Consider the following 12788-nt stretch of genomic DNA (forward strand, 5'->3'; position numbering starts at 1 on the left):
CTATTAGAACACCAGAAAGGAGTTTCATCACCACTTTCCATGAAATCAATTTGAAGTCTGTGCTTCAAAGCCAGACAATGACCAGGGTGACAGAACAAACTCATACTGGCCACTATCAATAAGCCTGATGACAGGCCAAACAGGACACAGCTAATCAGTGCTCGCTCTCATTCTCACACCTCTGTGAGTCAATAACTGATTGTCTTTCTGAAGCTGACAAAGGCAGGGTCTAGCTTCTTTATTTGAAATCTCACCTTACTGGAAACTTAATACAATGATACATCTGGAAATATCACTCAGGTGCCACCAACTTCTACATGTTTGTTTTTAGCCAACTCCAAGGTGTTTATTTAACTGCCTACTTGAATTCTTGCCTTAGACATCTAATGGGTTGTTCATATATGTGGCAAATGAAATTGCCAAAGTTCATTTCCCAAATAACAATTCCATTCTAGTGTGGGTCAGACAAAAGCAACTACAAATAATTAAAAACACAGATACATCTTGGACTTCTAATTGGTTGGCAAAACCAACTGCTTCTGCTTTCCAGTACTTCCCCAATTTAATAGATACCCTGTCATCTTCTTACTCATGTCTGGCCACAGTGATCTTCACCATATATATTATCATCAATCACTTTGTAGTCCCACAGTGCAAAAGTCACTGTAGATGTTTTTAAGACATGACTTGGATGTTGCTTTTATTCTGCTCTCAATTCTGTAATGGTAGCTCAACTGTCTCTCAAATAAAGCCAAGGACTATTGCTGAGCCTTGGTGCTGGCATCCACCAGCTGTGAATCCACCGCTCCTGGCAGGCATTTCCCCCCATTATTTCTTTTTAACTATTACTTGACAGGACAGAGAGAACTGAGAGGGAAGGGGAGACCCACACAGAGAAAGATAGACACCTGCAGACCTGTTTCACTGTGTGTGAAGCATCCTCCCTGAGGGTGGGGAGTGGAGGCTGAAACCTGAATCCTTGCTCATGGTAATATATGTACGTAATCAGATGCACTACTTCCCAGACCCCAAGCCAAGGCCTTTTCTATGGTCTAAGCTACATCACATATTTTGAATCCCTGACATTTATTCTGCTATTATTTATGCTTGCTTAACTTTACTGAAATGCTCAAGACACAATCCCACCTCAGGGTTTTGTCACTAAACTATCATTATTGTTGGAATTATCTTCCCCCACTTCATATCCACTTGGTTCAGTTCCACTTCCTATAGTTTATGTCTCATATTGTCAGCAAAGCATCCACTCATTCATCTTATTAAAGTATAAAATCCACCACTACCCACCCTACCCTATACTTTAATACTCTTTGATTATTGTGCCTAGAGTTTATTACTATGTCACATAGACATATTAATTAATTTCGGAAGCTTTCATAGAGAGTAATAGAGAAGCTAATGGTCTACAATAGTATAGTATAGACTAGAGCAGACAGCTAGACAGTGCTTTAATTTGTTAGTTGTAGAATTCATTCATAATTTTCATATATATTTTCAGTTTATACATATATGCCCTCTATTTATATGAAAAAAGGGAGAGTCAGGCAGTGGCGCAGAGGGTTAAGTGCAGGTAGTACAATGCCAAGGACTGGCGTAAGAATCCCAGTTCAGGCCCCCGGCACCCCACTTGCAGGGGGGTTGCTTTACAAGTGATGAAGCAGGTATGCAGGTGTCTATCTTTCTCTGCCCTCTCTGTCTTCCCCATCTCTCTCCATTTCTCTCTGTCCTATCCAGTAATGATGACATCAATAACAACAACAATAACTACAACAATAAAACAACAAAGGCAACAAAAGGAAATAAAATAAATAAATAAATAAGTAAATAAAAACTAGATGTTCTGAGGACAGAAACTGTCTAATGTTAAGTCATAACATCTATAAGGTGCCTAGTACCTAGAAGATACTGAATTAATATCTATTGGATTACTGTTCCTTCTTAAAATTTGAATTTATATTCAAATTTCTATACAAGCAGCAATGTGTATCACCTCATAATGATTCCCATGTACTAAAATTTCTATTTTGCCAAACTACAAGAAACTTGTATTTGAAGGTAACATTAACTTCCACTGCCTCCTAACCCTTCTACCTAAGCCACTTTAGTTTATAGAAACGCATAGGGGTTCTCCAATCTATAGAATCCAGTGACACTTACTGTTCTACTCCTCCACCACAGATCCTCCAGTTTCTATTGAAGCTGGCAATGGTAGCCATCTCCTCAACACTCAGCTTGAAGTCAAAGACCTGGAAAGGCAAGAATTTCAAACAGCAGTGGTCTTTTTTTTTTTTTCCTGGAGTGGTAAAGATGTACAGAAATTCTAACAGTATGCAAGCACTGTTAAATCACTGAACTTCCTCTCATTATTCACGGAGACAAACCAGGATCTACCTTAAGCCCTATGCAAAAAGGCAACTAGGTTTAGAGAAATTAAACCTCAGGTGGCATAGTGCTTGTGCTCCCTGACACACTTTTAGTCTCTTCCAGAAGGCAGTCTTCCAGGTATACTTCCCTGAATACTAGGAAGTGTGCATTTTGGCTAGGACAGTAAACATTAGGTTTGACACTTAGTCCAACTGCTTAGGGACAGCTAGAATCCTCTCAGTGCTAAAGGCACACTGAGCTCAGCCTTATCCAGAGGTCATGTGGAGCTCCAAGCACATCCTTGACCCATGTGCCAACCATCTCAGTTTCACTGTATTTAACTCCCTGGTCTGAAAGATGACAACAAGTTGGGAAAGTTTAGGGGTTGCATACAGAGTCAGGATTAGAGGCTAGTGAGAAGGACTCCCCTCTCTGAACTTCACTGAGGGAAACCAGGGTTTATAATCCGAAATCTTACATTAAAATTCTCAATGATGCGTGCTGGAGTGACTGACTTGGGAATTACAACCACATTCCTCTGGATGTGGAACCGGATCAGAACCTGTGCAGAAAAGAAAGTCATGTTTCCTGTTCTTTACAGTCATGTCCCCTCAATTAAAGAGGAAAATTTTTTTTCTCTGCTACTCACTGTGTCTTTAGTTAAAACAAGTAATACCAGCTGAGAACTTCACAATTTAATTATCCAACACTTGCCAAATACACTATTTGATTACCTCCTTAATGATTACAACAAATTTATGAATTGACTTTATGAAAAATAAGGAAAGCTGGGGGCCAGGTGGTGATGCATCTGGTTGAGCACACACTCTACATTATGCAAGGACCCTAGTTCAAGTCCCCGGTCCCCACCTACAGGGGGCAAACTTCATGAGTGATGAAGCAGTGTTGCAGGTGTTTCTCTGCCCTCTCTATCTGCTCCTCTTTTCTCACTTTCTGTCTCTATCCCAAACAAATAATTAAACAAAATATTAAAATTAATTTAATTTTAAATAAATAAAAAAATAATGAAAGTAACATGAGAACATATTTGGGGTAATAAAACTAAATGGCTGAGGTGTTTCTGAGCCCCAGTCTCTCAACTGAAGAAGCACTATCTTATCACTGGAGTATGGGGCTCAGCAGGAAGCTGTCAGGCAGATTCTATCCTTGTCTCTGAAACAACTGTTTTATCTCCTGATCAGAGAGAAAACTCAAGCCTTGTTACTAGTTCAGACTACAGTTAGCAGACTCCCTATTTGTTTTCATTTCCTTAAGCTGTTAAAGGAAGACTAGACAAGAGATAGGACATAGTGTCATCTACTGGGGCATGAATTTCACCAACCATCTAGACCAACAACACATTGTACCTGGGCTGTGGTTTTCTTGTGTTTATCAGCAATGGCCTTAATATTGGGGTCTTCCAGTAGGGCTGGATCACCTGGCTTGGCCCTAGAAATTGAAAGATATTTGGTTTGAATAATCACTATGATGACCATATGTAGATGAGAAGGATCCTAAGACTGTTCATCTATCTTAATGTGGGGCACAAGGCTGAAGTACTGGCATGTGTGCCTACCCATGTGCTCACCTATGGGCTCTGAAACCTTAGCATGTGAGGCTGGTTCAGCCTTGGGTGACTGAATGAGAGTATTCTGAATGTAGGAATGTTGCCATTAAAAAAATCAAAAATCTCCAGTCTTCCTTTGGCTATGCATGCACAATGCAGACAAGACATTTTCCCCTGTAGGTTAATCTCTCATCCTAATGCAAAAAAATTATAATATATATATCTGATGTTGATAAAAGATGCCTCACCAAGGTCTATCTGGAGATCCCAGAGGACTGTAAGCAGTAATAACAATGCCTTTGGAGTGGCAGTACTGGATCAGTTTATTCTGGGTAAGGTATGGATGACACTCAACCTGCAAAAACAAACAATTTTCTCTCTTTAGAGAAGGTGGTCTGAAGTTGAAAAACAAGATCAGAAGAGAAAACACAAGTAGAATCTGAAGTGGAACTGGCATATTGCACCAAAGTATAAGATTCTGGGGTGGGTGGGGGGAAGAATAGAGGTTCAAAAAGGATGACAGAGGACCTATAGGGGGTTGTATTGTTATGTGGAAACCCAGGAAATGTTATGCATGCACAAACTATTGTATTTACTGTCGAATGTAAAACATTAATTCCCCAATAAATAAATTTTTTAGAAAAGAAAAGAAATAGCGAGAAAATAGGCACACACACAAAAAAAGAAGGTGATCTGAGTTTTAAGATACTCATAAGAAAGAGAAGAAAAAAAAAAAACTCTGGGCTGATGACCTCACCAATGTGTCCTGGAATTCTACCCCACTAGGGAAAGATAGAAACAGGCTGGGGTTATGGATCAACTGGTCAATGGAGAAGTAATTATATCTCCAGTGGAGAAGCAATTACAGAAGCCAGTCCTCTCACCTTCTGCATCCCGTGAAGATTTTAACCCAAAGGTATAAAGAATAAGGACACTTCCAATTGAAGGAGTGGGATATAGGAGTTTCTCTAAAACTATACCCCTCTTATCCCACAATCTTGTTGATCACTATTAAATCACTAATAAAATAAATTTAAAGAAAGAAAGAAAGAAAACCAATAATTCCAAACATCTAGTTTTGCTATATTTGATAAGCACACACCAAGACATGCTTGGGAAATCCAAAAGAGTTATGAGCACTGACTGCTGAGAGGAGACTTGGTAAACAATACTGATGATACCTCCAAATAGCTAAGAAACAGTGGGCAGGCTCATCACACAGTGCTGAACAGAATGTACCTGGTTAGTCACTGGCTTGTGTTTCAGTCCAGGTTTGTTCAAGATCTTTTCAATTTGCAAGTGGTTGAAGTTAGAGACCCCAATGGCTTTCACCAACCCTTCATCCACCAGCTCCTCCATGGCCTGTTATAGAAAGAGACATGGTTAGTTGGTTGTGGGAAAGAAGGGGAGAGGGTGTTGTGATCCTGACTTGGAGGAGTCTTCAACATAGGCAGAAGATGTTGATAAAGGAACAGAACTGTTAGATTAGCTGGCACACTGAAAAGGAATTTCATCCCAGCATGTGGGCGCATATTAAGGGTTGTTAACAGCTCCATTGCTCTTTCCTAAACTCAAGGAACTAGAAATAAAGTGTAGGTTTTAATACTCATTCTCTTCTCACCCAACACTTGGTACAGGAGAGTCTGCACAATATAATGAACCATTGCTTGCCTGAGTTTTGTGTCAGACTTTCCCCACAGACACCATGTTTTCACCTGCACTAATATCAAGCTCATTGGGGAAGGTCGTGTAGATTGAGCCTTGGCAGGGATACCCATCCCAGACTTTGAGTGGAGACAAAACAAAACGATCACTATGTGCTTGTCAACTCTGCTTCCTATTACAGATATTGAATTGATCCCAAGGGAAGTTTTTTTTTTTTCTTTTTTCCATAGTTTTTGGCCTGCAAGGGATATTGGATGAACTTGTCTAATAATGTCTATGTGTGGCAGTTCATAGCTATTATTTATGTATTATGTAAGTCCTGTACTGATATCAGAATTGTTGGAAATACAGATACAAAAATGTGCTTCCTCACTTGCTTAGTGTGCTGTTTTTCTGTGTGTACAACCCAGGTCCTAGACCAGTTCTCACCACATTGATGGGAGCTGTGGTGTTGTAGTCTCTGCCTCTGTCTAAAAAAAATTGTGCTTCCTTTTTCTGAGAATTGACAGTCCAATGAAAGTGCTATGCTTTTTTTTTTTTTTTTTTCTCTTTTTGGGTAAAATTAGTCATGGACCTGACAGGATAGAGGCATATCCCTGAGAATCAGGGAAGTAAGAGAAGGAAAGACCACAACTGTGTGTGAAAACCTCGTATTAGAATTTAAAGTGAGACTTAAAGTATAACCTAGAGCAAAGATGTTTACAAATAACGAGGTGGGAGAGCAGATAAGAAGTAAAGGTTTTGAGGCTGGGGTTACAGAAGGTGTGAGGGTCTCTTTATCCAGTAATTTTCAATATTGGGTGAAATTTGGAACTGCTTGGGAGTTATAAAATACACTGAGTTAGGTGCACTTAGTAGAGCAGACATGCTACAAAGCACAAGGATCCAGATTCAAGCCCTTCCCCCCCCGCCACCTGCAGGGGGAAAGCTCCAGGAGGCAGTGGTGAAGCAGTGTGGCAAGTGACTCTTGATCTCCTCCTCCCTCTTGAATTGTCTCCCTCCATCCAATGAATACGTAAATACATTTGAAAAATGATATACTGATGCTTTTGATCCACTCTCTCAGTTCTTTATACCAACTTTTTCAGGGACATAACCTTGGCATTGGATTTATTTAAACTTTTCAAGTAATTTTAATGCAAGGTCAAGTTGATAAGGGCTAGAGTAGATGATGTACACATATTCACATAGGGTACAAGTTTAGAATTGGTAAGATCACAAAGTTCTTGTACTATCTGAGTTGATAATGGGACAATATATAAGACATAGTAGACAGAAACTCCAACCTACCTCCCAAGCATCCAAGAATGTTGCATTACTGGTGAGGAAATTGCCTTTATCATCTTTAGGAAAAACCTCCTTTTCACCTGAAATATACTGAACAAAATATAATGATCATCTAAACCTTTGGTTCTATTAAAGTAGTATGAAGTTAGTGACTTGTACCCAACTTTTACTTTTGCACGCTATTTTTTCAAGCTCAGTTACACACAATTTAAAAGAGATAAGTTTAAATAAAAACTATCAAACAAACAGTAGTGCACGCAAATTCATGCATTCAAATCTGGGAAGTTGAATTTAAAAACTATCTCTTGAATCTTCCCAAAACTTGACAATCATCATGGAAACTAATATAATATAACCAGGCCTAACTCCTACTTGGCACAAACTTCTGTTTTGAAATGGCAACAAAAGGATTAACTGCCAAAAGAATGATTTTATGGATAGGATACTGACCAGCTTCCACTCTTTTTCTATTTAACTTTTCTCTCATTGCTCATCTCTTCACAGAGTAAACCTTAGTTCACTGTATCTTTTGTTTGATCTCTTTTATCTATTAATCAATTTTATATTTTTACACTTATGTCAAATCACCAAGCACTTCCCCTTTCCTTTCTGACTCATTCTACTCAACATTATCTCATTGAGCAAGCTCTTCTTCAGCCTACTCCAGAGATCAACTTGACAGATGCTATTTTTCCACCACATGGGAAGAGGGTATTGAAATGGTTGTTGTTCAAACCTGGAATCCCTGTGGCCAGTGGATAAGGTAGATATCTAGATAGTCCAATTTCAGATCTGAAAGGGTCTTCTGACAGGCTTTCTTCACATGAGTTTTCTCAAAGAAAATGACCCATAACTGCAAAGTACAACAGAAGACATCAATACTGAGGATGGAAGATCTATATAACAATTAATTTTACTACTTTTTGACTAGGTGGGCAGGGGGGTTAGAAAAAACTGGTCAAGGCACCCACATCAAGGTAGACAGCGTCACCACAAACTAGTGCCATTTGCAGTAGTTTGATGACAATTTATTTTTCAACTCTTCTAGTGTTTTCTATTTAGGTTTTTTTTTTTTTTTTTTTTTTTTGCCTCCAGGGTTATTGCTAGGGTTTGGTGAAAGCTCATTTAGCATCCAGGACAAAGAGACCTAGTTGCATCAGTGGTTGACTCAGTATCAGTGTCTTATAATAAGGTCTATTTACTCCCCAGCTAAATGAGATTTTCTAGTACTTATAAGTAAAGTTGTTAGCAAGGTGAATATACAGTGATTCTCAACTCTTTTTACACCAACTATGTCCCCCTTTAGAAATGCTATTTGATAGCTCATCTTTTAATAGAATTAGTCAACAAAATTCATATGTTAAAATAGAGTGTGTCCCATATTTTCCAAAATATGCCCCATTTGGGAAACTTCGGACTATATTCCCAGTGCTGAAAGGTGGGGTTCCGGGTCTTTCCCTGATTGTACCCAGACTTTGAGTACTATGGAGCAAATTTATCTCATCAATGGGGAGCAGAGAGATGCCTAATGGATCCATTTCCACCAAGGAAACCAACTGGGATGGGTGGAGTGATAGCATTATCTTGCATACTACACTGTCTGAATGTCTGTGTGCTTGTGTGCAGGGATATTATACATACAATGATGAAGGTGCTAGGGATTGACCCGAGTTCTTAGGAAAAAACAGGCATAACTTTGAGTGTTGGCCAAGTCCAACACCTGCTTTAATTGCAATCCTTTTTTCAAATGACCCTATATACCTTGCTGACAATGAAGAGGTCCTCCCTCTTCACAGCTTTCTCCTTGATCTTTTCTTGAATGGCTTCCCCCACCTCATTCTCATTCTGATAAACATAGGCACAGTCGATGTGGCGATACCCTGCCTCAATAGCTGTCTTCACAGCTTCTTTGACTTGACCTGGAGAAGACTGAATGGAAAACAAAAAAGGACATCATATGCTGTATTTTTAAATTTTTTTTATTCATTTTGTTCCCCTTGTTGTTTTATTGTTGTAGTTATTATTGCTGTTCTTGACGTCATTGTTGTTGGATAGGACAGAGAGAAATGGAGACAGAAGGGGAAGACAGAGAGGGGGAGAGAAAGACAGATGCCTGCAGACCTGCTTCACTGCTTGTGAAGCGACTCCTCTACAGGTGGGGAGCCGGGGCTCAAACCGGGATCCTTATGCTAGTCCATGTGCTTTGCGCCACGTGCGCTTAACCCGCTGTGCTACCGCCCAGCTCCCCATATGCTGTATTTTTAAAGATAAAATGTTTAAATTTATTTCTTAATGATGAACTTATAGAATAATAAAATCAGAGCATTACTCTATATGATGCCAGTGATCAAACACAGAACCACATGCTAGTAAGTCTAGTGCTTTAACCACTAAGCTACTTCTCAACTTATTGTCAAAATCTTTTATGCCTAAACCACCTGAAATGAAATGTCTTAAACAGCAATGATGCTTTTTAAAATACAAAGCCAGACCTTCTACCTTCTGCATCCCACAATGACCTTGGGTCCATATTCCCAGAGGGTTAAAGAATAGGAAAGCTATCAGGGGAGGGGATGGGATACAGAGTTCTGGTGGTAGGAAATGTGTGAAGTTCTACCCCTCTTATCCTATGGTTTAGTAAATGTTTCCTTTTTTATAAAGAAAAAAGAAAAAAAGAAAAAAAATTAGGAGTTAAAAAAAAAAAGAACTGATGTAAGAAAAAAGACAAACAGAAAAGAAGAACTACTTTAAGGCCAGCAACGTAGTTTAAGATTAGCATACTTGCAGAGTGTGCCTGTTCTGTTAAACTTATGAATTAGGTGAAAGCCTATCCCCCCAATGCAATAGAGGACATTTTGTTGCTATGCTGTCTTTCTATCTCTTTATCTCTGTCCCTCTCTCTTTTCTCTTTCTACTTGAAAAAGTCAGCCCTGAGTGGTGAAGTCTGATTATCACCAACCAAACAAAACAAAACAATAAAAATCAGGTTTCTGTAAAGAAAACTCTTAAAAACTCTTGGAGGACCAGGAAGACAGCATAATGTTTATACAAAAGTCTTAGAAGCCTGAGGACCTTAGGTCCCATGCCATAAGCCAGAGCTGAGCAGTGTGCTTTGGTTAAAATAATAATAATAATAATGATAAAATAAAAAATATCCCTGGAACTATTCCCCTCCATCATTTTGAAGTTCAAGGGATTATGAATTATCCTAGGGAGCCCATCTGGTAAAATTAATAAAAGAGAGATATTAAGATGGCAGAAATTAAATCACTTAATAAACAGGAGTCAAGGAACCAGTCATTTCCTCAGCATGTAAAATCTGTTGTTCAATTCTTATATAAAATTTAGACAATTGGTAATAAGTCTCTATTATTCAGAATAATAACAATAAATATTTTAAAATAAAAAATAGAAAGAGGGTAGGTGTAGGAGGGTTGAGCAGTCAGATGGACAGAAGTGCTTTGGTGAAGAAGACTAGTCCTGGATTCAGAGCAAAGAACATGCACTAGGATAGCAGGAAGTAAATCCCTCTAGTCTTAGTAAGAGTGATTATGCAGACGAACTTTAACCATCACAATCTTGTGCAAATAGCAAACACGATTAATAATGTCAGAGCTAGTAATGAATTCATAACCATGATCCAGCAAAGTCCTCTAATAGAAATAATAATAGACATGTGGAAAAAAGAATATATTCTCTACTATGAAGACAAGAGCAATACAAAAAATGGTTACAAGATGAAGCCATGTACATTACCCAACAAGATAAAACTCTTCCTTATGATGCCAATGGTATGTGTCAAAAACTAGAGATCATATTAACATAGAATGAAAGGATGGAGATTTTTAGCAGTACATATCAATACTTCCATATTAGAAATATAGATGTATGGGACTGGGTGGTGGTGAACCTGGTTGAGCGCACACATTACAGTGTGTAAGGACACAGGTTCAAGTCCCTGGTAGCCACAGGAAAGTTTCACAAATGGTGAAGCAGGATGTCTCTCTATCTCTCTCCCTCTCTATCTCCCCTTTCCCTCTCAATTTCTGACAGTCTCTACCCTATAACAAATAAATATTTTTAAAAGTCTTAAAAAAAGAAATATAGACATACAATAAACTCTTACGGATATTTTAATTTAAATTAATTGCATCATATTACTTATTATAGATTTAGTAAGCTTAATGTAAATTAATTGATTCCATTAATGATTTAATTGATCAAGTCAAATCGGTCTTAATTATATACATTTATATTGTGCAATATAAATATTAATATGATAAAAAGTGCACCTCCAATAACATAATGTTAAGAATCATGAAAGAAGCACTCCCAATTTGTTAGCAGAATTTTGTTAGTTCTCATGCCAGTGCAGTCTGTCCTCTGCTGGCACCAAGCTTTGGTAGTCAGTGTTTCTGAGACTGGAACACTTTCAGTTGCAGACCCTAGGTCAGCCACTCAGTAGGACTCTCGAATCTCTGCATTCCTTTCATCCCCCCGTCTCAGCCTTGTCCAGTGCTGCAGGTGCAAGTTTCACGCTGAGTAGTAAGGAGTGCCAGTCCCCCTTCTGACCCCAAGGCAGCAGCAAACACAGGACCATGCTGATACCCTAGAGCTAAAGGAATTTTCCAGGAAAAGACTATCAAGAAGCAAACTGCCATGGAAAACGATATAGTTTTCAAGTTCGATAACTACTTAAAACATAGTCCATGCAGTCAGCCCTGAAATAGGAGGGAACTCTCACCAACAGAGGAGAAAATGCTTATGAAACAAACACCAAAAGAAACACATGCCCAAATATCAGCATAATTACCTTCCATGTACCCAAACCCACGATGGGCATCTTGGCTTTGTTGTTGAGCTCCACAAAGGTAGCCATGCTGGCTGCAAAAGTGTTCTGAGCTGGCAGACAGTTTTGCCAGTGTTTATAGCACTGGTCTGTCCTAAATTCAGAGGGAGGAGCTGCAGACTGGGGTTACATGAGGTCATAACCTGCTTCTGAATAAACAGAAAGTCCTTCCAGACTTAGTAAGGCTGCTTAGATAAACTACATACAATACAGACTTGTGCACAAAGTTCATGATTTAAAAAATACATTTTGTGAGGGTAGCACCTAAAGTATCTTAGAAATGTTGGTTTCGTTGTTCTCTTTTAATAAATTAAAAATGGAAGTGCATGCATTTTGCTTTGGTCCTATGCACTCCACTTTTGAACGTTCTTTACTTCAGAGCACAGAAATGTTTGCTAAGCTAAAGGACAGAATCATTAGTGGCTAATATTATAACAGAAGAACCACTGTGCTATGTAAGGTTGCAAAAAAACAAAGAAAGAAAGAAAGGAAGAAAGAAAGAAAGAAAGAAAGAGAAAGAGATAGAGAGAGAGAAAGGTAGGAAGGAAGGAAAGAGAGAGAGAGAGAGAAAGAAAGGAAGAAAGAAAGAAAGGAAAGAGAGAGAAAGAAAGGAAGGAAGGAAGGAAGGAAGAAAGAAAGAAAGAAAGAAAGAAAGAAAGGAGTAAACTCATTTAGACTCAATATTACTATTCTATCAAGATCTTTCAAAGTTGAAAACACAACTAGGAAGTTTTAATGATTTCAAAGAGAAGATATAAAGGGAAAAAAAAACCTCTACTGAAAGTTAGCTTTGAAATAACCAGAATAGAAATAAATTAATGAGTTTTTCAAAATTTTGTAACTGACGAAAGCTTTGCTTTGTTGGATTATTTTCTATTGAAGTGATAGTACATATTTCATTTATTTATAAAAAGAACAACATTCTGAAGTTAACACAAGGCTTTCAGCGTTCTTGGGGGGGGATAGAAAATGAACACACACAGGGTTTCTGTTTAGGAAGTATTTTCTCTTTCTTTGTGAAACTCCAGCAAGCAAGTG

The 12788-nt window shown here is 38.5% G+C and overlaps 1 protein-coding gene across 2 annotated transcripts in view; it reads right to left on the reverse strand.

The window, feature by feature from the left end:
* The window catches only part of LOC103116617 (aldo-keto reductase family 1 member B1), a 97999-nt gene extending 86160 nt beyond the window's left edge, over positions 1-11839 (reverse strand). The window contains exons 1-9 of one of the 2 annotated variants that reach the window (XM_060196603.1): positions 11715-11839; positions 8663-8830; positions 7638-7754; positions 6905-6991; positions 5189-5311; positions 4198-4304; positions 3750-3831; positions 2861-2944; positions 2176-2264 (exon numbers count right to left, since the gene is read on the reverse strand). In XM_060196603.1, the coding sequence (XP_060052586.1) occupies positions 2176-2264; positions 2861-2944; positions 3750-3831; positions 4198-4304; positions 5189-5311; positions 6905-6991; positions 7638-7754; positions 8663-8830; positions 11715-11780 (923 nt within the window). In that variant the 5' untranslated portion in view covers positions 11781-11839. The remainder of the gene's footprint in view (positions 1-2175; positions 2265-2860; positions 2945-3749; positions 3832-4197; positions 4305-5188; positions 5312-6904; positions 6992-7637; positions 7755-8662; positions 8831-11714) is intronic. The other variant, XM_060196604.1, reaches the window with a different exon arrangement.
* Positions 11840-12788: the final 949 nt, after the last annotated feature.

The sequence above is a fragment of the Erinaceus europaeus genome, chromosome 8 (genome assembly GCF_950295315.1).
Source record: "Erinaceus europaeus chromosome 8, mEriEur2.1, whole genome shotgun sequence".
NCBI lineage: Eukaryota > Metazoa > Chordata > Mammalia > Eulipotyphla > Erinaceidae > Erinaceus > Erinaceus europaeus.